The sequence below is a fragment of the Salmo salar genome, chromosome 27 (assembly GCF_965601325.2).
Source record: "Salmo salar chromosome 27, fSalSal1, whole genome shotgun sequence".
NCBI lineage: Eukaryota > Metazoa > Chordata > Actinopteri > Salmoniformes > Salmonidae > Salmo > Salmo salar.
This window is the reverse complement of record NC_138317.1, coordinates 33205419-33231278: the sequence shown is the minus strand read 5'-3', so window position 1 is coordinate 33231278 and position 25860 is coordinate 33205419. Positions and strand designations below refer to the sequence as shown.

Sequence of the window (25860 nt, the reverse complement as noted above, 5' to 3'; positions counted from 1 at the left end):
ATTTACTTAGAACTAACGCTGCAGATAGCATTACTGGGTGATTTGAAAAGTCATAGTCAATCGATCAATAATCATTTTTGCCAAACATTTTCTTTTAATTTACAGTCTTTTAAAGCTATGAGAATAGAAAGGTTCAGTACTTTCGTGAAGCATCACAGCACAGTTGAAAAATATATGGCAAATAGAAATGCAAAATGGATGGTGTTAAGAGCTAGATGGGAGGGGTTGTATGGAGCTGAAGGGTGGGACTAAGATAACCAATGTAAAACATGTGGGGTCTGTAAAATGTATATAGGTTCAGAAATGTGAAATAGCAGTTACAAATAGAAACAAATGGGATGGACGTCAGAAATAACGGAAGGCCAGGAATAAAAACAAAATATAATTTATGTAAAATGTGTATAGAATGTATAAACTCAAGGTAGATTGTTTATTAGTTTACTCCAATTGGGGAGGGGTGGTAGGGTTTGCGGGGAATAATGAAGGTATATTCAAAAAAAAGTGTGTGTATAAAAAAATATATATCTGGGGGATTGGAAATGATGCAGACAATACATTGATGGATGCTACAACCTATCTGCAATATTAAAGCTGATCCAGCCCCTGAAAAAGAAATGACCCAGAGAGAGCGAGTGGGCCCCTCTAACCTTCCACAGATGGGCTGAACAGATTACTATAATACGTGTGCTGGGGGCCTGGTGCTACAGTTGCAGCCGTTGAACACAGTGGACAGCAAATTTAAACCAAATTAGTTTTTACTGTTATGTGACAAATGAGCATTTACATTTTTATTTGATCAGACTTGACGAGCGTCTCTGTTCATCTCCGTTCCCCTCTAAAGATGAGCATTGTGCAAGGAAAGTAAAAATACTAACATGATATTGTTAATGGCATCATATAATTTCTAGAACATATGCACTAAATATTTCAAAATATCCTATGAATGTAGCATTTGTTATTCATGATCAGGCTGGTATACACACACACACAGACGACTACTGATAAATGCAGCTGTTTAGTATTGTGGTGACCGTCTGCATTAAATAAGAGCACACAGTTATGAATGTAATTGAATTGGGACTGGTAAAACTGAATTGCACTTCAACAGCTTGCTCTCATACTAAGTGCACTTATCATGAGTTTACTGTACTCTGCACCACTCGCTCAAATACATAAGGGCACACTGACGGACACTGGCGTCGAGTATGAACGCACTGCTGGGGCATGCAGATTGGGACAGACGTAGTGTCTCTGGGCCCTGGTCAGAAGTTGTGCACTATATAGGAAATTGGGTGCTATAGAGCCCCACAATGGAGGTGTCATAATACCCATAAAACCTAGCGGTCAAATGGGGTGATGGTTCCAATCCTTTTGCTACCATTCATTTTTCCCATATGGGATTTTCGAAAAACTTAAAATATGGACTGTTTCATGTAGGCTTACCCTGGTGTGACGTTTTGATAACCATTTAAATCTCTCTAGGATAAGGTGACTTTTATCAATATATTCGGCTCTACTCTCAGATTTGAAAATGCTAATTAGGGTCAAAGTAGACATCATGCAAAACTACAAATCCCTGCAAGCTCCTGCACGTCATCTCTCGCTGACACCTTTGCTAACAGGTATTGTTTTAATGTAAAACTTCCACAAGATAGTTCACGGAATTGTCCATTTAAAGAAATTTAGCCAATTTATTCATTACTACATTTAGCTAACATTAGATAGTTAATCCAGAGATTCTTACCTTTGCCTCAATTTGGCATTCTCTTCCAGATCATCATGGTATTTGTAGTTCTTTATGATAGCCACATTAGCAGCTAATTAGCATTTCATTTTGGGGGATAAATCCAAGCAAATATATGGATAAAAGTCACCTTGTCCTAAAGAGATTTACATGGTTATCAAAACGTCACACCAGGGTAAGCCTACATGAAACACAGTCCTTATTTTAAGTGTTTCGAAAAATCCCATATGGGAAAAACGATTGGAACCTTTTCCCTGTTTGACCGCTAGGTTTGATGTCTATTATGACTGATACTGTGGTACTCTATTTAGGATGTAGACATAGAAAAACACTTGGCTTAAAGGGACACGGACAGACAGAAAGCAGCTCCACCACTGTCTCTTGGGCTTCTCTCTCGTCACAAGTTAAGTGCTTCAGCCACTTTCCTCTCCTCAGGAATACCATTTACCTAGAATGGAGAATAAAATACCTTATTCAAACATATTGCATCATATCATTTATTTTGATCTAATATAAACATTGATTGTTTACAGGTTCTGAGACTGAATATTTTAACAATGGGAATATGGTAAGTACATTAACTACTTTACTACTGTGGAAAGTGGAGGGTACTCAACCAACAAAAGTCGATGTGCAACCAAAAAATTTGATCATCATTGAAAAGGGGCAACGCTCGCTCAACATTAATAACCTTTCATTTTATTTAAACAATTATTAAAAGCTTGACGTTTCAGCCATTGATGAAGACCGAAACATCAATCTTTTAACCTGTTTAGGATAGGGGGCAGTATTTTCACGGCCGGATAAAAAAATGTACCCGATTTAATCTGGTTATTACTCCTGCCCAGAAACTAGAATATGCATATAATTATTTGATTTGGATAGAAAACACCCTAAAGTTTCTAAAACTGTTTGAATGGTGTCTGTGAGTATAACAGAGCTCATATGAAGATTCTATATGGGAAGTGCCCTGTCTGACCATTTCTTGGCCTTCTGTAGCCTCTTTATCGAAAATAGAGGATCTCTGCTGTAACGTGACATTTTCTAAGGCTCCCATAGGCTCTCAGAAGGCGCCAGAACGTTGAATGATAACTCTGCAGTCCCTGGGCGAAAAACAGTAGGGCTTTTGGAAAGTGGTTGTTCTGAGAACAATGACACTGGTACGCGCGTGCATGTGAAGACTCCATTTTCTATTTTCAGTGTTTGAACGAAAACAAGGTCTCCCGGTTGGAATATTATCGCTATTTTACGAGAAAAATCGCATAAAAATTGATTTTAAACAGCGTTTGACATGCTTCGAAGTACGGTAATGGAATATTTTGAAAGTTTTTGTCACGATACGCGCCGGCGCGTCACCCTTCGGATAGTGTCTTGAACGCAAGAACAAAACGCAGCTATTTGGATATAACTATGGATTATTTGGAACCAAAACAACATTGGGTGTTGAAGTAGAAGTCCTGGGAGTGCATTCTGACGAAGAACAGCAAAGGTAATCCAATTTTTCTTATAGTAAATCTGAGTTTGGTGAGTGCTAAACTTGGTGGGTGTCAAAATAGCTAGCCATGATGGCCGGGCTATCTACTCAGAATATTGCAAAATTTGCTTTCACCGAAAAGCTATTTTAAAATCGGACACCGCGATTGCATAAAGGAGTTCTGTATCTATAATTCTTAAAATAATTGTCATGTTTTTTGTGAACATTTATCGTGAGTAATTTAGTAAATTCACCGGAAGTTTTCGGTGGGTATGCTAGTTCTGAACGTCACATGCTAATGTAAAAAGCTGGTTTTTGATATAAATATGAACTTGATTGAACAAAACATGCATGTATTGTATAACATAATGTCCTAGGTGTGTCATCTGATGAAGATCATCAAAGGTTAGTGCTGCATTTAGCTGTGGTTTTGGTTTTTGTGACATTATATGCTAGCTTGAAAAATGGGTGTCTGATTATTTCTGGCTGGGTACTCTCCTGACATAATGTAATGTTTTGCTTTCGTTGTAAAGCCTTTTTGAAATCGGACAATGTGGTTAGATAAAGGAGAGTCTTGTCTTTAAAATGGTGTAAAATAGTCATATGTTTGAAAAATTGACGTTTTTTGGATTTTTGAGGTGTTTGTAATTCGCGCCACGCTCTATCATTGGATATTGGCGAGGCGTTCCGCTAGTGGAACATCTAGATGTAAGAGGTTTTAATAGCTGTTTAAATAAAATGATTTTAATGGCGAGCGCTGCGCATTCTCCATTTCAACTTGTTTACTAATGTCATATTAAGTACAAAGTAAAATAGTCTTTTATATAGTTGGCAATGATAAAATTATACATCGAAGCAAAGGCAGACCAGTATACTTACCTCCAGTCTCCGAAATGTTGACATACAATAATTATCTCTATCTCCTTTGTTAGCAATAAAATGAACAGACGGAGCAGTGAGTTAGACTGAGCAGTGAGTTAGACTGAGCAGGGAGTTAGACTGAGCAGGGAGTTAGACTGAGCAGGGAGTTAGACTGAGCAGGGAGTTAGACTGAGCAGAGGGCTCTCTTGCAGTTCATTGACATGCACACAAGGAGGAGCTAAAGTCTAGTTAGACACAGTCACCACAGAAGTGTAGGTGGGGTAAAGAATGAACAAAAATCTAAACGCAACATGCAACAATTTTTAAGAGTTTAATGAGTTACAGTGCATATAAAGAAATCAGTCAATTGAAATAAATAAATTAGGCCTAATCTATGGATTTCACATGACAGGGGCATGGATCAGCAAGCCAGTCAGTATCTGGTGTGACCACCATTTGCCTCATGCAACGCGACACATCTCCTTTGCATAAGGTTGATCAGGCTGTTGATTATGGCCTGTGGAATGTTGTCCCACTCCTCTTCAATGGCTGTGCAAAGTTTCTGGATATTGGCAGGAACTGGAACACGCTGTCGTACATGTTGATCCAGAGCATCCCAAACATGCTCAATGGGTGGTGAGTATCTGGTGAGTATGCAGGCCATGGATGAACTGGAACATTTTCAACTTCCAGGAATTGTGTACAGATCCTTGCAGGGCCGTGCATTATCATTCTGAAACATGAGGTGATGGCGGTGGATGAGCGGCACGGCAATGGGCCTCAGGATCTTGTCACAGTATCTCTGTGCATTCAAATTGCCATCGATAAAATGCAATTGTGTTTGTTGTCCATAGCTTATGCCTGCCTGCCTGCCCATACCATAACCCCACTGCCACCATGGGGCACTCTGTTCACAACGCTGACATCAGCAAACCGCTCGCCCACACGATGCCATACTGCCCGGTACAGTTGAAACCCGGGATTCATCCGTGAAGAGCACACTTCTCCAGCATGCCAGTGGCCATCAAAGGTGAGTATTTGCCCACTGAAGTCAGTTACGACGCTGAACTGCAGTCAGGTCAAGACCCTTGTGAGGACGACGAGCACGCAGATGAGCTTCCCTGCGACAGTTTCTGACAATTTGTTTCATCAGCTGGCCGGTCTTAGACGATCCAGCAGGTGAAGAAGCCGGATGTGGAGGTCCTGGGCTGGCAGGGTTACACGTGGTCTGCTGTTGTGAGGCCGGTTGTACGTACTGACAAATTCTCTAAAATGGCGTTGGAGGCAGCTTATGGTAGAGAAATGAACATTCAATGCTCTGGCAACAGCTCTGGTGGACATTCCTGCAGTCTGCATACTAATTGCACGCTCACTCAAAACTTGAAACGTCTATGGCATTGTGTTGTGTGACAAAACTGAACATTTTAGAGTGGCCTTTTATTGTCCTCAGGACCAAGTGAACCTGTGTATTGATCATGCTGTTTAATCAGCTTCTTGATATGCCACACCTGTCAGGTGGATGGATTATCTTGGCAAAGGAGAAATGCTCACTAACAGGGATGTAAACTAATTTGTGCACAAAATGTGAGAAATACGTTTTTTGTGTATATGGAACATTTCTGGGATCTTTTATTTCAGCTCATGAAACATGGGACCAACACTGTACATGTTGAGTTTATCTTGTTGTTCAGTATATTTTGGAAAGGAGCAAAAGTAGGCTATAAAGACTATTCTGACATCAGAAAACCCAAGGACACACATTGTATATAATACAACTTTCGACATCCCCTTAGGGAAATGAGGACCTACTTCAACTGAGAGGAAAACCATTACTGCAATATCTATGCAAACTCTCAGATCAGAAATACCCCCATATGTTTTAACTAATCACAATTGCATTTATATTTCGGTTCAGTGTGTTTGGTTGATCTGGATAAAAAGATAAAAGCAGGAAAAACAACTATTGCAAACTCAAATTGATTCATAGGCCTATTACATCATATCAAATGGATTCACACATGATATGTAAGATACTATTAACATGGACCATCAAGCTATTTGATTTTAGTTCACTTGCGGGTATATGAAACAACTGTGTAAAAAATAATTGTATGAATCTTTTGAATGTGACCTCATTGTCATTATCTCAATAAAAGTTATAGCACAAGAATATGTGAAATCAGGTAATGGCAGACTTCAGGGATGGGGTCATAGTCGATAATAATCTCGAGCCGCTAGCGAGCGCTTTTACCGGTCCGTTAGCGGATATCGAAGGTTAGTCACGTAACCACTGTTCTACTAACTAAACGACGCATTCAGCTGACTGAGGAAAACACAACACATGCATTCAGAATATTGCAGCGAGCCGCCAATTAAGTTGCAGAAAGACGAATGCGTCTCGTGAGACGTGCAATGACTATGTCTGGGCTAGATGATTGAGGATGATCATGATTAAGTCCACGGTGTCATGTTACTCAGCGAGAGACCTTAATGTATCATTTTCATTGGTTCGAGAGATAATAAAAGAATCGTACTAAAGCAGGAGTCAATACTAACCTGATGGCTGTTGCTGTGGTATCTGAATCTGGTTCTGCAGGTTTCTGAAATTAGAGAACATCTGATTATTAGAGCATTTAACGTTGTATAGCATTGTCTAGAGTCTAAGCCAGTTTGACAAAAGTCTCACTCATGTTTTTGTTTAGTACAAACTGTATTAGGACAACATTGTGTGTGTGTGGGAGAAAGAGAGAAAGGGAGAGCAAAAAAGAGAGGGAGAGAGAAAGGGAGAGCAAGAAAGAGACAGAGAGAGAGAGCGAGCAAGAGAGAGAGAGATCCAGATCTCAGAGAATTAGACCAAAGATCTCAATTGGTACAAAATATATAGAGTACTGCAGACACTACAATTACTTAAGTTTAAAAATAAGCTCAACTGGACACCTTAATGATGCACTGAATTAACTGAGAGAGAAAACACACAGGGCATTCTACGCCATTAAAAAACCAATTCCTATTGAAATACCTATTAAAATTTGGCTAAAACTAATTGAATGTGTCATTGAACCAATTGCACTGTATGGCAGTGAGGTGTGGGGTCCACTTGTAAAACAAGATTTCACCCAATGGGACAAACACCCCATTGAAACCCTGCATGCAGAGTTCTGTAAGATTCTCGTACATGTCCTGAGGAAAACTACAATCCACTAAACTCAAAAAAGAGCAATTAAGTTTTGGAAGCATCTAAAATACAGTGACCCCTCTCATATCAGAAAGGAAAAGAGTTCCCTCGTCCAGCTGGTCCTGGGGCTGAGTTCACAAACCTGTTCTACTAACACACTGAAGCCTCAGGACCAGAACATCCAATCAATCAGAATAAACCAAATTACAAGACAGTCAAAACAAAACTACATTACTTACATTACTTATTGGGAAACACAAGCACAAAGCAAAATGCAGTGCTATCTGGCCCTAAATCGACAGTACACCGTGGCAAACTATTTGACCATGGTTACTGATCAAAACCTTAGAAAAACCTTGACAAAGTACAGGCTCAGTGAGCACAGCCTTGCCATTGAGAAGGGTAGACATAAGAAAACATGGCTCCCTGTAGAGGAAAGGCTGTGCAACCACTGCACCACAGCAGAATCTGAGACAGAGCTACATTTCCTGACTATAAAATAATTAGAGAGTGTCATTTCCCCAAATTTGAAACCCTTATTCAAGGTTTCAAAGACCTCTCTGATGATAATAGGCTACCCGTCCTGTTGGAGGAGGACGCAGAGAGCTGTGGGTTGGCACCGCACTACATTGCTGCCTGCCATAAGAGAGAGAAAGATAGATAGATAATGAGAGAAAGAGAGAGATAGATGGTGCCAGGATGAAAGAGATTGTGTGCATCTGTTCTTCTAAGTGTTTATGTCCCTGCATGTGTGTGTTTGTAAACTCTAGCCAGGACTCACGTCTGTGTCTGCATCAGGGGCATGCTGGTTGTCTCGTAGTTGTCTGGGTGTATGGGGGGCACCACCTCCCCACTTTGGCTGAAGACAGGCAGGGTGGAGAGGGGCCAGGAGATCTCCCTGTTCTTAGACATGCTCCGCAGCTCCTTGGTCGACTTCTGGATGGAGCTGTGATGCACTAACTGGATACTGAGGAGAGGACAGACGGACAGAAAAATACACCATGAATGGACCATCTGAGTTTTTATCATCTCAGTCAACAGGCACACAGTCGTGTACTGTACATACTTGCATTAAGGAATACATAAGAACATAAGAAATATTTTGACAGCATTTGGTGTGTTTCTTCTTGGTAGGAGGAAGCTGTGTTGTGTTGTTACTATTGGTCATTTGCCATCTGCTGAGTCTAGTGGAGGTTGTTTGAGAGTATTTCTCCTCTCCCCCCTCCATCTCTCTGTCTATCCCTCTCTCTCTAAACAAATCTGGTCTGAGATTTCCCTGCTTCAGTTACAGAACAACAGACGTTCCCCTTCTATACTCAACCACTAGAGGTGGTGAACCAATATCTGACCCTGGATCTGTGGTTAAGATCAACTTCCTTTCTTAACATGCCCCTGCAGCTTTGAGCAGCTAATTGGATAATGGTATGTAAACACACAGATGACAGTATGGATGGACATGAGCATGTCACCATGGCGATTTGAAAGCAAAAGGTGAAAGGGCAAACCAACTGAAAGATCGGGGGTTCAAAGAAGAACCAAAACAGATCAAACTCAAAAGAAAAGAAACACAGGAGAGGATAAACACTTACTCTGGTGTTTGCATGTTTCTTTTATCCCTAGAAACAAAACAAAATGAATGAATTAAATACTAATATTAATAGTTAAAAGACATTCACACTGAAGTGAATGGAGAGCACGTGGCATTGGATGGATGGATGGATGGATGGATGAATGGTAGAGGTGAACAGCACTGCATGGACACACTGAGTGGTGGAGGTTGGAGGGGACAGTCTCCCAGCCTGTAAATGAGGGTGGGTGGTTGGAGGAGCAATATAATGGTTGATTGACCATCTATGTCATGATGATTGTGTTAATAACTATCAAAATGAGTATGAGAAATCGACCTGAAACAGAACAGTATGGAGAACATACATGGACCATAAAACTGGATGGTTATTGACAAGCTGCGTTTCCAGAATATTTAACCTCTTGACGTCTATCTATAGTGGCTCAGTAGCATAACTAAACATCCCATAACTCCCACTGAGGGCCGGTGACACTGCACTCAGACTAATCAGTCTATCCCTCAGGATCTGACAACCCCCACATGACAATTCAAAAGAAAAGTCCAACTGTAAACGTGTATCTCCTCAACTGACATCAAAACAACACTATGCTTTTGTATCCATCTCCTCTTTAAAAGTGTAGACCTAAATGTGTGTGTGTGTGTTGTGTCTGCATGTGTTTTAGTCTGTGTGTGTCTCTTTCTGTCAGAAGTGAAAGCTGCACACTTACACCCCTTCTCGCCGGCAGCACATGGAATAACCCAGGATGGTGAAGAGGACCATGGCCACGGCCGAGGGCACTGCCAACGTGATGAGGAAGTCAGCAAAGAAGTCCCTGCTCTTCAGAGACTCTGATGGGGGGTTGTACTCCCCGATGTCAGGCAGAACCCCTGTACCTGGGTCCGGACGGTTACTGTGGATCATGACCACCTTGGTGATGTCCACCTGGAGAAGAGAGAGGTTCAATCAGCACTTCATTTATTATAGATATTAGGGTGGCAAAATTCCATTAATTTCCCCAAAATTCTGAATTTTTCCAGAAATCCCGGTTGGAGCGTTCCCAGGTTTCCTGCTTATTCCCTCCTGATTCCAGTAATGTTCCAACATGATTTCTGGACAACCTGGACATTTTGGGAAAGTTACCAGAATTTGGAACCTTAAAAGATATATAGTATTAGCAGGGTGGCTGGGAAAATACATTGAACAAAAATATAAACGCTAAATGTAAAGTGTTGGTCCCATGTTTCATGAGTTAAATAAACGATTCCAAAAATGTTCCATATGCATAAAAAGCTTATTTCTCTCAAATTTTGTACACATTTGTTTACATCCCTGCTAGTTAGCATTTTTCCTTTGCCAAGATAATCCATCCACCTGACAGGTGTGGCATATCAAGAAGCGGAATAAACAGCATGATCATTACACAGGTGCACCTTGTGCTGGGGACAATAAAAGGCCACACAAAAATATGCAATTTCGTCACACAACACAATGCCACAGACATCTCAAGTTTTGAGGGAGTGGGCAATTGGCATGCTGACTGCAGCAATGTCTGCCAGAGCTGTTGCCAGAGAATTGAATGTTTATTTCTCTACCATAAGCCACCTCCAACGTCGTTTTTGAGAATTTGGCAGTACGTCCGACGGGCCTCACAACCGCAGACCACGTATGGTGTCGTGTGGGCGAGCGGTTTTCTGATGTCAACGTTGTGTTTCAAAGTGCCCCATGGTGGTGGTGGGGTTATGGTATGGGCAGGCATAAGCTACAGACAATGAACACAGTTGCATTTTATCAATGTCAATTTGAATGCACAGAGATACAGTGACGAGATCCTGAGGCCCATTGTCGTGCCATTCATCTGCCGCCATCACCTCATGTTTCAGCATTATAATTCACAGCCCCACGTCGCAAGGATCTGTACACAATTCCTGGAAGCTGAAAATGTCCCAGTTCTTCCATGGCCTGCATACTCACCAGACATGTCACCCATTGAGCATGTTTGGAATGCTCTGGATCAACGTGTGCGACAGCATGTTCCAGTTCCCTCCAATATCCAGCAACTTCACACAGCCATTGAAGAGGAGTGGAACAACATTCCACAGGCCACAATCAACAGCCTGATCAACTCTATGTGAAGGAGATGTGTCGTGCTGCATGAGGCAAATGGTGGTCACACCAGATACTGACTTGTTTTCTGATCCACGCCCCTACCTTTTTACTTTAAAGGTATCTGTGAACAACAGATGCATATTATATAGATCTTTTTTTTTTTTTTACCTTTATTTAACTTGGCAAGTCAGTTAAGAAAAATTCTTATTTACAATGACGGCCTACACCGGCCAAACCCGGACGACGCTGGGCAAATTGTGTGCCGTCCTATGGGACTCCCAATCACGGCTGGTTGTGATACAGCCTGGATATCTGTATTCCCAGTCATAGATTTGGGCCTAATGAATTTATTTCAATTGACTGATTTCCTTATATGAACTGTAACTCAGTAAAATCTTTGAAATGTTTATATTTTTGTTCAGTATACATGCCTAAATATCACTAAATATACATTTTCTTCTGAAGATTGTGGATTGGCTGTATTCGTGTATGCATGTATATGACATAACACACAAACACATATACACTCTCATTTTTGTTTGATATGGTCAGAGAACAGGTCAAGAGGTCACACCATGGTTCCAGGGTCCTGTCCAGTCCTCACCAGGTTGATCTTGCACCAGTCAATGTCGAACTGGGCCCTGAACTTCTTGTCACAGCTGATGACAGGCTCCATTTCCTGGCTGCAACGCAGCTGGTTGTGGGGGTTCTCCACCTCCCTCAGGCAGGAAGAGAACTGCACGTCAGCCCCCACCATCACATACACACTGGAGAGAGAGGCAGGGAGTTAGACACTGGCTTATAATACAGGTGGCTGGCGGCCCCTTAACTGGGGAGGCTCATTGAAATGGCAGGGACGTAATAAATGGAATGGGATCAAATACATCAACAAAGTGGTTTCCCTGTGGTTCATTCCATTCACTCCATTCCAGCCATTATTATGAGCTGTCCTCCCCTCAGCAGCCTCCTGTGGTGTACAGGTAATGACAGAGAGACAGTTAGTGGTATATCTGATAATACAGGTATAATGACAGAGAGACAGTTAGTGGTATATCTGATAATACAGGTATAATGACAGAGAGACAGTTAGTGGTATATCTGATAATACAGGTATAATGACAGACAGACAGTTAGTGGTATATCTGATAATACAGGTAATGACAGAGAGACAGTTAGTGGTATATCTGATAATACAGGTATAATGACAGAGAGACAGTTAGTGGTATATCTGATAATACAGGTATAATGACAGAGAGACAGTTAGTGGTATATCTGATAATACAGGTAATGACAGAGAGACAGTTAGTGGTATATCTGATAATACAGGTATAATGACAGAGAGACAGTTAGTGGTATATCTGATAATACAGGTATAATGACAGAGAGACAGTTAGTGGTATATCTGATAATACAGGTAATGACAGAGAGACAGTTAGTGGTATATCTGATAATACAGGTATAATGACAGAGAGACAGTTAGTGGTATATCTGATAATACAGGTATAATGACAGAGAGACAGTTAGTGGTATATCTGATAATACAGGTAATGACAGAGAGACAGTTAGTGGTATATCTGATAATACAGGTATAATGACAGAGAGACAGTTAGTGGTATATCTGATAATACAGGTATAATGACAGAGAGACAGTTAGTGGTATATCACATGACTAATCTACATACAAACACACAAGCACATTTAAGGTCAAGGAGAGGAGAGGAAGATTTAACAGCTAGGTTACACACTTAGCCCTGCTGGCCAAGTCTTTCTATGGGGCTCTCCTCTACAACCTTGTATCTTCCCAAATGGGGCCATGCATGTTTTATGAACAACTTATGGCAATTCATATGGGGATTCATTCTCCCTGACTACTAAAAACTGCCTGCCAGTGTTTGTCTGAGGCTGTAATGCCTAATACAGTGTTGATCTCGCTCTGTCTCTCTCTGTCTCTCTCTGTCTCTCTCTCTCTCACTTTCTCACAGTGGTAAGGTTACTGTAAGGTTCCACCTGCATTGCATAAGCATCTGTAAGTGCATGCTTGTGTTGCAACAGATGCAATACAATTTTCTGAACATTATTTAAGAATACAATACTTTGATGATGACAGTAGACAAGGCATTATAAAGCTGCTATAGTACTTTCTGAGGATGCATATTTAGGTAACAAACCATGCTTTTATGTCTGTATCTATCTCTTCCCTTGTATGCAATATTTAAATATTTAAATATTTACTCTGTCCTGTTCCTGGAAGTGCCTAAGATACTTGAATTCATCATCCTCTATCAACTGAAAATACTTGAATTCATCATCCTCTATCAACTGAAGAGGCTTTAATTCATCATCCTCTATCAACTGAAGATACTTGAATTCATCATCCTCTATCAACTGAAGATTCTTTAATTCATCATCCTCTATCAACTGAAGATACTTGAATTCATCATCCTCTATCAACTGAAGATACTTGAATTCATCATCCTCTATCAACTGAAAATACTTTAATTCATCATCCTCTATCAACTGAAGATTCTTGAATTCATCATCCTCTATCAACTGAAGATTCTTGAATTCATCATCCTCTATCAACTGAAAATACTTGAATTCATCATCCTCTATCAACTGAAGATTCTTGAATTCATCATCCTCTATCAACTGAAGATTCTTGAATTCATCATCCTCTATCAACTGAAGATACTTGAATTCATCATCCTCTATCAACTGAAAATACTTTAATTCATCATCCTCTATCAACTGAAGATACTTTAATTCATCATCCTCTATCAACTGAAGATTCTTGAATTCATCATCCTCTATCAACTGAAGATACTTGAATTCATCATCCTCTATCAACTGAAAATACTTGAATTCATCATCCTCTATCAACTGAAGATTCTTTAATTCATCATCCTCTATCAACTGAAGATACTTGAATTCATCATCCTCTATCAACTGAAGAGGCTTTAATTCATCATCCTCTATCAACTGAAGATACTTGAATTCATCATCCTCTATCAACTGAAAATACTTTAATTCATCATCCTCTATCAACTGAAGATTCTTTAATTCATCATCCTCTATCAACTGAAGATACTTGAATTCATCATCCTCTATCAACTGAAGATACTTGAATTCATCATCCTCTATCAACTGAAAATACTTTAATTCATCATCCTCTATCAACTGAAGATTCTTTAATTCATCATCCTCTATCAACTGAAGATACTTGAATTCATCATCCTCTATCAACTGAAAATACTTTAATTCATCATCCTCTATCAACTGAAGATACTTGAATTCATCATCCTCTATCAACTGAAGAGGCTTTAATTCATCATCCTCTATCAACTGAAGAGGCTTTAATTCATCATCCTCTATCAACTGAAGAGGCTTTAATTCATCATCCTCTATCAAATTATGTATCAAACTACTCTTGACCTTTAAGGGCTGCTGAGGGTGACCCTGTTTCTCACCCCAATGAGGTTGTTGATAGGCAGGGGAACGCGTCCGCCCCGTCCAGCGCCGAGGTGATGTTGATATGTAAATTCATCCTCATACTCTGTTAAACCATGTATTGAACTGCACTAAAATGGTTTCTGATTCTATTTCTACGCCCTCACCCCTCTTTCAGGTTGTTGATGGGCAGGGGAACGCGGCCGCCCCTGTCCAGCGCTGAGGTGATGTTGATGGCGTTGAGGCGTTCGGGCTGCCAGACATTCTTCACTGCGCCCAGGAAGTCTCCCAGAACCTCGCTGGCCAACATCTCCTCCACATTCATGTTCTTTATGAAGAACTCTGCCTGGTATGGCAGTGGGTACTCTGAGGGAGGGAGGGAGATTACAGATATAATCTGTTCATTTTAATAGGCCCAATATCATTCTGTGAACAAAGTGTAAATGTACAGTACATCCCTAACTGATACCCATATGTAATGATATTTAACAGCCGTAACATCAGACGAGCTGTAAATACATCCCTAACTGACAACCATATGTAATGATATTTAAAGGCCGTAATATCAGACAAACTGTTCGATAAAGGCCAATGTTTGTCTGCTCTGTTATGTGTCTGTTATGTGTCTGTTATGACAGCGGCTCGGCTCTGGGCAGATGGCTAGTGACGTAACTGCTCAGTGTGAGTGAGGTCACAGTACGCGTGAGCCAGAAACAGCTGGGCAGCTTTTCACCAGGCACCGTGGTGCTATTGTATCACATGTAGAGTGAGACTCTGTACGGACGTACAGCATAATGAGATGTATACAGGACATTTTAGAACTTGTAATGTATTTGAGGTTTAAAAAGGCTTCTGAAGTTAGAAATTTCCACTTTGAAATGTCTAACTTGATTTTCCCTGTATCAACCCCTACCAAAATGCCCATTAATTACAATCTACATAATAATTCACATTTCTTGTTGCTGCAGGACTAATTTCCTCTGTGGCAAACTGGCTCAAATGAAGATCCTACACCTGTACTGTAGCTGTAGACCTCAACATGAAGAGCATTCACAATACTGTTTTAATCTGCCTTATACACAATCATCATTTGTTCCCTATAGGATCACAGAGTGAGGCATTGGTTACTGTGGCACTGGGTATGACTTTATTAAAAGTCACAGAATAAATGTACTGTTACAATCTAACTACTTGTTTAGAGTACTAGGCCAGTTTTCAGTCAATTGCAGACAGTGGATTTTCAGATAGCGCTTTCAGAAGTGTGTTTATTGATTTGCACAACTGTGAGTCCCGTATTGGACTGTGTTGACACTTAAATTTAAAATTGTCGGTCTGGTTGAGTGTATAGTATTAGCCTTTTAGGTTGATGTATTCTGGATAATATATTAATATATATTATGTGAATGTTATTCAGCCAATCTTCAAGGAAATTAGCTTTGGGGTATTTTAGTCAACATCGGAAGAAACCCTCTAGATTTAAACTAAGAACGTCTTGCTTCATCATGTCCTCACTAAGCTTGTCCTTTGTCTCTCGCTCTCTTTCTTACCTTCCGTGGACATGATGTTTATGACCAAGTTGTGCCTGGCCGTTTCGAAAGTGCGTCTGTTATAGGCAGTAATCTGGAACAAATAAGGGTAAAAGTTTAAGCCAAGATCACTACAGCTTTATGTCCTAGGCTGAGGCTCGCCGGCGAGGTCCGAGCCAGATGCAAACATATTCCATAGTAGAAGGCTCAGAGGGAAGAAGGAATTGGGGCACTGCGTCCTACAGGAACATTCCTACAGGGAACCTAAAGCCTTTGAGAACATGCTACAGTAGTTTGGACACATAAATTACACGTCTAAAACCCTAGGAAAAAGCTATATCACAACGCACCATGTGACAGCTTTTACATATGTGCAAAAAACCTATTCATCTACCTGTGAACATAGAGTATCACAGTACACGTCATAATACCCAGAAACACTTCAAATAAGGGCTGTGTTTCATGTAGGCTTACCTTGGAGTGTTTCTAAAACCCCCTATGGGAAAAATGATTGGTGGAAAAACGATTGGAACCATTTCCCTGCTTGACCGCTAGGTTTTATGGGTATTATGACACCTCCACTGTGGAGCTCTATTGCTGAACTATATCATGTAAATTATACCCCTAACCACTACTATGATTGTTACAGGTTGTGATCCACATATCTGACTGATAGGACCCTGGCTGGAAAAACTTAACTGCGGACAAGACCCGGTGAATGCACATGATTATACATCCCCCAAGTCTGAAAATGTCAATGTTCAAAACATTTCAAAGTTCAAAACATTCAATGTTATAATGTATTCATTGATTGATTGATTGAATCTACAACTACTAATGTACTGTAGTTTAATGTGTGTGTGTGTGTGTGTGTGTGTGTGTGTGTGTGTGTGTGTGTGTGTGTGTGTGTGTGTGTGTGTGTGTGTGTGTGTGTGTGTGTGTGTGTCAGAGAAAGCTCCACTGTTCATGACTGCAGACAAACAACTCTAACTCCTTTAGCATCACATGGAGCCAACACCTCTATGATGGTGGCCTTGCCGACGTGTTCTGCAGTAGGGGATCCGTAGAGCACCCCATCGCTGTGTGAGGTTCTCTGGATGTAACGCAGCCAGCCTGGCCGGTCTGGGTAGCCCATCAGGTTGGTGTTGAAGGTGATGGGGTCGTTGCTGGAATCCCCTGTACGGACAGACGTTGGTACATGTACAATAAACGCTTAGCCTAGTAGTTAGTCAACGAGGCCCTGAGAGCGTGATTTGAGACTGAGAGATGTAAATTCTACTCTGACACTGACATTGATGGTGATAGTGAAACGGTCTCTGTATTTGCTGTACTGTAGCTTAGCGAAATATATTGTATTACTGAATAGATGAGTATTTATCATTAGTATTAATAATAAATAGGTAGCCTACTAGTAGTAATAGTACAATTGGAATTCGGTTATTATTGAATTGAGAGATCCAATGAGGAACACAGACACAGACCAGGTTTGGGATAGGGAGGGAACTCTCCTTTGAAGTGTTCTCTCTCCAGCACGTGGACAAACAGCACGCCTGCAGACGGGTAGACGTTCCGGTCGGCGTGCGACCTCGACAGGATGGTGACCACTGGAGCACAGAGAGAGAGGACACAGAGGTTATTAGCTGGGACTCCTGTGTGTGTGTGTGTGTGTGTGTGTGTGTGTGTGGGGGGGGGGGGGCGTCCGTGTGTGTCTTCATCATTACAGCCCCTGCCAACCACATTCAGGAGGGAGAAAATGCCTCTTTACAAGGTGAAAATCACCGTCAAAACATGTGAGGGGAAAGTGCTGTAGTCTCTTGGTTTTCAAATCATTTGGACTCGTGAGTGATAAATCGACGTAATCTGGGTGCCAGTTTATTTCTGCTTCAAAGGGGCAATCTGCAGTTGCTACATCCATTTTTTTACTTTTAAACTAACCAGGTCCATAATTATTGGCACCCTTGATAAAGATGAGCAAAAAATACTGAAAGCTTTTTGAAAAAGGCTGTGTCATTATCCTCGCAAGGGTGCTGGAGTGCTGCAAACAGGGGATCCAATCATTTTTAACCCCAATCTTTTTTAGATTATTTTATTACTTATTAAAAAAAGTCTCTTTCTCTTAGCAATTGTATTAGTATAAAATAATACAATTTGAAATGTTTTTAGCATGCAGTATTGCTCATTATTTGTATAATTTATTTTATACAGTCATTTTTTCCTCATCTTTATCAAGGGTGCCAATAATTATGGACCTGACTATACATTTTAGTCATTCAGCAGACACTCTTACCCAGAGCCACTTACAGTAGTGTGTTTATTCATTTTCATACTGGTCCTCGGTGGTACTCAAACCCACAACGCTGGCGTTGCAAGCGCCATGCTCTACCAACTGAGCCATACGGGACCATATACCCATTGATCATTGAAGAATATAAACTGGGTGGTTCAAGCCCTGAATGCTGATTGGCTGACAGATGTGGTATATCAGACTGTATACCACGGGTATGACAAAAAAAGAACTATGTTGGTAACCAGTTTATAATAGCAATAAGGCACCTCAGGGGTTTGTGGTATATTGCCAATATACCATGGCTAAGGGCTCTATCTATGCACTCCGCGTTGCGTCGTGCTTAAGAACAGCCCTTAGTCGTGGTATTTTGGCCATATACCACACCCCCTCGGACCTTATTGCTTAAATATAACTTAATCTGCCTCATGTGCTTAATTCAACTGTCGTACCCCATCAGAACCTAAAAAATTAGCTTGTTTTAGTGATTTGTTTGTAAACAATGTAAATGTAAACAAACACTGTATAGCCTCAAAACATGGTTAAAACTATACATGTTATATCATGGATAATCAGGCCCTGTATTCATAGTTCATGAGTTTGAGAGTGGTTACATTTCTCCAGCCCCATCCCTAAGCTGTTTACCAAATCAGTGGCAGGGGTAACTGTTTTGTTATTGTTCAAACTGCAGATTTCCCCTTTAACCAATTTGTTTTCTTGCCAAACAAGGCCAGTACTATATAGCCAGAGAGGTTTAAATGATTCAGTCTCTTTGATATAGGCCTAGCCTAACACTGATGAGTCCAAGAACAGTCAGCCAGGCACCCAGGCTACAGTCGACTTGTCAGTAGTTGTTAAGGGCGAAAGGCCTATGATATCAGAAACCAGAGAGTCAGAGGGCCAGTGCAGTGAATGGTTGTCAACAGCAGTAAGTAGCACCAGCACTGGGACTCAGTCAGCCTCTTAAAGCTACAGTCTGGGATTCAAACAAACAAATGGCTGCCCCGCCACTTGTTTATGTAAGCAGTTGTCGAATGGTGGGTTCTGAAAGGGTAAGACAATTTTGCAAAAGTCATGAGGCATTTATATGTTATATTCCCCAATAATCAATGGCTCTATATCATTCATGTAAAAGTACAAAAATGGTTGTCCCAATCCCAGACTGTAGCTTTAAGAAGCACAATAGCGCTGCTATTCTTCTCTGTCTCATACTCCCTGACTCCCATTATACCAGAGTCTATCCATTCACAACACAAACACACACTTATTCTTTATTCAGGAAGTGTTGCAGAGGCAAATGGCAGCTCCTCCTCCCCCTCCTCCTCTACCTCCTCTACCTCCTCCCCCTCCTCCTCCCCCTCCTCCTCTACCTCCTCCCCCTCCTCCTCTTCCTCCTCCCCCTCCTCCTCTACCTCCTCCCCCTCCTCCTCTACCTCCTCCCCCTCTCCTCTGGTTTGACAGAGCGTTTCTTCTTCTTTCTTTTTCTCCATCCTCCTCCTCCAGTGGGTGGGAGCTAAGTTTTTAATCACCATAGGAGAGTGAGTGTGCTGGGATGGGAGGGGGAGGGAGAACTGCAGTACAGTGTGTGTGTGTGTGTATGTATGTGTGTGTGTATGTCTGTGTGTGTGTGTGTGTGTGTGTGTGTGTGTGTGTGTGTGTGGTGTGTGTGTGTGTGTGTGTGTGTGTGTGTGTGTGTGTGTGTGTGTGTGTGTGTCTGTCAAAGAGAGAGACAGCTCCACTGTTCATGACTGCAGACAAATAAATCCAACTCCATTTGCAGCAAATTGAGCCTGGAAGAGCTGAAAAAAGGTCCCTACTCCCTACTGGAAAACATGTTACCATCATCTTCATTCATTCATCATTATTAAGACATATTGGGAGATTTAGGCCACTTTCCCGGACACAGATTAGGCCTAGTCCTACCTGGACAAAAAAAATCCCTTTCAACAGAGAATGAACATGCTTTTTAGTCCAAGATTCTGTGTCCCAGAAACCGGCCCATAATCTGTAGTTAATTGGAGTTACGGTAAACACTGCAAGAGTCCATATAATGGGTTAAACCACTCTGGTACAGAAGAGATTACAGGCAACACAGTCAGATTAAGGTAACACTACACACACAGACACTAGCCTATGTCCTATCCAGTACACACAGACACTAGCCTATGTCCTATCCAGTACACACAGACACTAGCCTATGTCATATCCAGTACACACAGACACTAGCCTATGTCATATCCAGTACACACAGACACTAGCCTATGTCCTATCCAGTACACACAGTTGTTTGAAGCATAATAGATCTGTGAAACCCATCTGAAGCAAAACACTAAACCTTAAAGTGTCCCAGATGTCTTTTGTCCTCGGGGACCTGGTCACAGGAAAAGGTGGTCAATGATCTAAACGGTTGTATAGATGTGAAATAAGCACAGGGTTGGGATCAGCCATAGAACCTGACTGGCAACTGCTATGATCATTGAGCTATGGTGTAGGGATATTACTAGCCTAAAGCTGAATGTTGTTTCAATATCACCACACTGATAAAGCTAAATGTGGGGCAGCAGGTAGCCTAGTAGTTAGAGCGTTGGGCCAGTAACCAAAAAGTTACTTGATCGAATCCCTGAGCTGACGAGGTAAAAATCTGTCGTTCTGCTCTTGAACAAGGCAGTTAACCCACTGTTCCCCGGTAGGCCGGCATTGTAAATAAGAATTTGTTCTTAACTGACTTGCCTAGTTAAATAAAGGTAAAAAAAATGTTTTGCTGAATTGTGCACTACTTTGACCAGAGCACTAGGAGCCCTGGTCAAAAGTAGTGGACTAATGTACAGTTGAAGTTGGAAGTTTACATACACTTAGGTTGGAGTCATTAAAACTCGTTTTTCAACCACTCCACAAATGTCTTGCTAACAAACTATAGTTTTGGCAAGTAAGTTAGGACATCTACTTTGTGCATGACAAGTAATTTTTCCAACAATTGTTTACAGACAGATTATTTCACTTATAATTCACTGTATCACAATTCCAGTGGGTCAGAAGTTTACATACACTAAGTTGACTGTGCCTTTAAACAGCTTGGAAAATTCCAGAAAATGATGTCATGGCTTTAGAAGCTTCTGCTAGGCTAATTGACATAATTTGAGTCAATTGGCGGTGTACCTGTGGATGTATTTTAAGGCCTACCTTCAAACTCAGTGCCTCTTTGCTTGACATCATGTGAAAATCAAAAGAAATCAGCCAAGACCTCAGAAAAAAATTGTAGACCTCCACAAGTCTGGTTCATCATTGGGAGCAATTTCCAAACACCTGAAGGTACCACGTTCATCTGTACAAACAATAGTACGCAAGTATAAACACCATGGGACCACGCAGCCGTCATACTGCTCAGGAAGGAGACGCGTTCTGTCTCCTAGAGATGAACGTACTTTGGTGCGAAAAGTGCGAATCAATCACAGAACAAAAGCAAAGGACCTTGTGAAGATGCTGGAGGAAACAGGTACAAAAGTATCTATATCCACAGTAAAACGAGTCCTATATCGACATAACCTGAAAGGCCGCTCAGCAAGGAAGAAGCCACTGCTCCAAAACCACCATAAAAAAAGCCAGACTACAGTTTGCAACTGCACATGGGGACAAAGATTGTACTTTTTGGGGAAATGTCCTCTGGTCTGATGAAACAAAAATAGAACTGTTTGGCCATAATGACCATTGTTATGGTTGGAGGAAAAAGGGAAGGCTTGCAAGCCAAAGAACACCATCCCAACCATGAAGCACGGGGGTGACAGCATCATGTTGTGGGGCTGCTTTTCTGTAGGAGGGATTGGTGCACTTCACAAAATAGATGGCATCATGAGGGAGGAAACTTATGTGGATATATTGAAGCAACATCTCAAGACATCAGTCAGGACGTTAAAGCTTGGTCGCAAATGGGTCTTCCAAATGGACAATGACTCCAAGCATACTTCCAAAGTTGTGGCAAAATGGCTTAAGGACAACAAAATCAAGGGTATTGGAGTAGCCATCACAAAGCCCTGACCTCAATCCCATAGAAAATGTGTGGGCAGAACTGAAAAAGCGTGTGCGAGCAAGGAGGCCTACAAACCTGACTCAGTTACACCAGCTGTCAGGAGGAATGGGTCAAAATTCACCTAACTTATTGTGGGAAGCTTGTGGAAGGCTACCCGAAACGTTTGACTCAAGTTAAACAATTTAAAGGCAATGCTACCAAATATTAATTGAGTGTATGTAAACTTCTGACCCACTGGGAATGTGATGAAAGAAATAAAAGCTGAAATAAATAATTATCTCTACTATTATTCTGACACTTCACATTCACAGGGATTTTTACTAGGATTAAATGTCAGGAATTATGAAAAACTGAGTTTAAATGTATTTGGCTAAGGTGTATGTAAACTTCTGACTTCAACTCTACATAGGGCAGTGGTTCCCTGGGGGTACTTGGCCTATCTACAGGGGGTACTTGAGAAGACTCATGAGACCATAGGCCTACTGGTAAAATGCACATGAGGGATACTTCAGTGGTACTCTGGACAGAGCAATGTTCAGCTGGTTGTACAGTAACCGAAAAGGTTGGGAACCACTGGTATAGGGAATAGGATGCCACTTAAGACGCAGCCCTCTCACAACACAGTCAAGCTTATTTTCTAAAACCACATGGCGGTTACAGCAACAGCCAAGGTCAAACATTGACCCTTCTTTTCAGAGACTCTTGATGTGGTTTAATTAAACACATGTTGTCCACAGATGTGTCCGTTAATAGAGGGAGACTTACTAGAATGGATATCCACATTCAGGTCAACATTCCTAATTCTATTTCTGTCTCAGCCCAGATGGACTTCCCCAGGTCACTGCCAGACGAAACATTAGAGACTCCAACAGGGCTGAATCCCAACTGGCACCCTATTCCCTACGTAGTGCACTACTTTCAACCAGTGCCATATGGACCCTGGTCAAAGGTAGTGCACTAGTCTATATAGGGAATAGGGTGCCATTTGGAATGCAGTCCAGCGACTCCAAACAAAGAAAGCAGAGATCATTGGTTAAGCTAGCGACAGGGTGTGCTAATAGCATCAGATCTGCTTACACCTGGCTCTCTGGGCACAGCAAGGCCTTCTGGAGATGATGAACCAACTGCCCCCTCTAATACATCACCCATTCATGGTTAATGCTCAACTCCCTAACCATGGCAGGACCCACACACACACACACACACACACACACACACACACACACACACACACCACACACACACACACACACACACACACGCATATTAGCTATGGTATACACACAAAACACACACCTTGCCATGTTCCCTTGCTGCAGATCACTAACAGAATGGATAACCCGCTTTTATGCCTTTATGGACCAACCCGACCTTGGGCACACAGCAGCCTCAGCCCAGAAATAGTCTGGCAGCAAAAGGATGTCCTCTGTCCTGTTGTTCAGTTGAATGTAAGGTGGTGGAGGTGGATCTATCTGTCCTTTCCGGTCAGGGGGAATGCATGTGCTTTTAGTTTGCATTAAAACTACACAGACTTATGGGAGCACTATTAGACTTGATCTAGCCTGTGGTCTGTCTCTCTAGACTGGAGTGAAACTGTGCTGGGTAACTGGCTCTATAGGCCGCGGTCGCTAGCAGGGGAGGACCACAGCAAACTCAGACGTCCCTACTGCACCTAGACTGAACTTGATGCACAACCATTCTGGACTGAGGTAACTAACAAGGAATATATTTTCTCGCTCCAGGTCATGGGGTCTTTTGGAGAGGGCTGTAAACAAGTAGCGGGCTATTGTCTAGGATAGGCGGGCATCAACATTTTTACTATCCACTGGAAAGTCTCTTAAAAAAGTTACAGTAACCAAGGACACTCTCACTTACAGCATCTCAAAATAATACAATTAGGGCTAGTCAGAATTAGACTGTGACTCAAACAAACCGAAGAGCAAAGATTACAAACAAAGCAGAAGAGGTTACACCACAGTCTGTTACAATCAACACAAATGTGTCCATTAATAGGGAACTACTTGAGGGTGTCACCACCATGTTAAGAGAATAGAGGGGGAGGGGGTCAGGGAGGAGTCACACAAGATGTGCACCACTGCACAGCCCACTCACCGTCTTGTATGGCAGTTCTCTGCTTCAAACCCAGATTAGGCTGTACATGGATGTTTCTCCCAATCACATCAGTGTGTGTGAAACCAGATACATGCACAATGAAAACTTAATAGACCAACAAACACAAACAAAAGCAATACTTATTTTGAACCTTTTCTCAAACAGAGGCATGTTTGCAAAAGAAATTGCTGAATGCTTCACTCGTAATTTCTAGCACATCTAGGCACATGGCAAAATGTACTTATAATCATGTGGTGACATAGGAAAGATGTTTTCACACAATATTAGGCCTAAAGCATTATTTTGGCTTCTACATAATGTCATGCAAATGTATTCAATTCATAATGATATGACGACAGTATAAGAAATAAAAGATTAAGATAACTTTTGCCCATCAATTGCATGACATACTTAGATTTACTGTAGCTATGTGATATTGGTATGTTATAATACATGTAGGACAACTGGTTTGAATAAGGTGATACAATGTATCCGCGAAAGAGAAATGTTGGGAATCACCAACACATCCTTGGAGTAAGTAATAGCAACATTATTGCAACAGTACATTAAAATAACTTTAAATGGTAAAATACCGGTAGATATATGTAGCCAGTTAATTCTACCAATAGCTAATAATCTCATATTCTAAATAGCTAAATAGTGTAGATTTAAACGGCAAGGCCACTATTATCTCCGAATAACGGGATAGAAAGCTAACCTTAGCCATTTTTTCCATGGCAGTGGGAAAAAATGACCAACCCACCAACCACATAACGTGTTAGCTGCTGTAGCAAGCTACCTTGCGACTAGCTAATATTGCTAATACAAAAAAGCCTAACTATTTCTCAATATTTCCATTCAAAATCGATACGTACCCATAGACAGCCATACGACAACAACCACAGTATCCATATTGCATTTGCGAATGTTTATTTTTATATGAAAATCTATATTTTTCTAATCGCTAGTGGTTTGACAGACATAACAAGCATCCATGAAATTCCAGCCTCCGCCTCCTCGTTCGAACGCTCGCGCTCTCATTGGTCGGTACATCTGGCGCAGAAGCTGGAAAATATCCTTCCCGCACGCCTATCATTAAAACGGGTGTGATGCAATTTCACCAATTGTAAACATCATCACTATTTGAATTTAGATAATCTAATAGATTAACAAACTCTATCTCTCTTTGCGCATGTTCTATTGACCTTGCGTGACCAACATAACCCCTCCATCCATCCTTCCACTGTGTAAACCCAGCTGTAAAGAGGGCAGTGAGATGACTGAGAAGTCTATTAAAATCTGTTCTCCCCCCTGTGGAGAGCCAGCAGACAGATGGTCATGCTCAGCCTCTCAGCCCCCTTTGCTCTTTGGCCTATTCAGCTCAGCCAAGGGACCTGGTAAAGGAAAGAAGGGTCCATCTGACTCTTAAGTCTCCATCTTGCTCCCTTGGAGTGTATTATGCAGGGGACATATAGGCACACTTTTAATGGTCTTTATAACTGGCATACCTATATTTGCGTGTGATCAATGATGGTGTGT

The 25860-nt window shown here is 41.4% G+C and overlaps 2 protein-coding genes across 9 annotated transcripts in view; one reads left to right on the top strand and one right to left on the bottom strand.

Annotated features, from left to right (window-relative positions):
• Positions 1-71: 71 nt before the first annotated feature.
• sgce (sarcoglycan, epsilon) lies at positions 72-25566 on the bottom strand. 3 transcript variants are annotated; one of them, XM_014178501.3, is made up of 12 exons: positions 25197-25561; positions 17383-17505; positions 16920-17077; positions 15923-15995; positions 14543-14741; positions 11533-11695; positions 9550-9764; positions 8844-8870; positions 8036-8221; positions 6636-6679; positions 4098-4141; positions 72-2192 (listed from the first exon to the last, which is right to left on the bottom strand). In XM_014178501.3, the coding sequence occupies exons 1-12, from the start codon at positions 25231-25233 to the stop codon at positions 2142-2144; spliced, it is 1320 nt and encodes a 439-aa protein (XP_014033976.1). In that variant the 5' UTR covers positions 25234-25561; the 3' UTR covers positions 72-2141. The 3 variants fall into 3 exon arrangements, with proteins under 3 accessions (XP_014033976.1, XP_014033977.1, XP_014033978.1); XM_014178502.3 differs by lacking the exon at positions 8844-8870 and having other exon boundaries at positions 25197-25566; XM_014178503.3 differs by lacking the exon at positions 4098-4141 and having other exon boundaries at positions 25197-25555.
• The window catches only part of ppp1r9a (protein phosphatase 1, regulatory subunit 9A), a 129012-nt gene continuing 126743 nt past the window's right edge, over positions 23592-25860 (top strand). For 4 of the 6 annotated variants that reach the window (XM_045709835.2, XM_045709837.2, XM_045709836.2 and 1 more), the window contains exon 1: positions 23592-23918. The gene's annotated coding sequence lies outside the window, so the exon portion shown is untranslated. The remainder of the gene's footprint in view (positions 23919-25860) is intronic. The other 2 variants (XM_014178500.3, XM_045709838.2) reach the window with 1 other exon arrangement.

Excerpts from the sequence above, each read along its gene's own strand:
- sgce (XM_014178501.3), bottom strand. The coding sequence starts at position 25,233 with ATGGATACTGTGGTTGTTGTCGTATGGCTGTCTATGG. Across the intron at positions 14,742-15,922 it reads AAACATCATGTCCACGGAAG|AGTACCCACTGCCATACCAG; the intron begins GTAAGAAAGAGA and ends TCCCTCCCTCAG. Across the intron at positions 4,142-6,635 it reads ACCACAGCAACAGCCATCAG|GAGATAGAGATAATTATTGT; the intron begins GTTAGTATTGAC and ends TTGCTAACAAAG.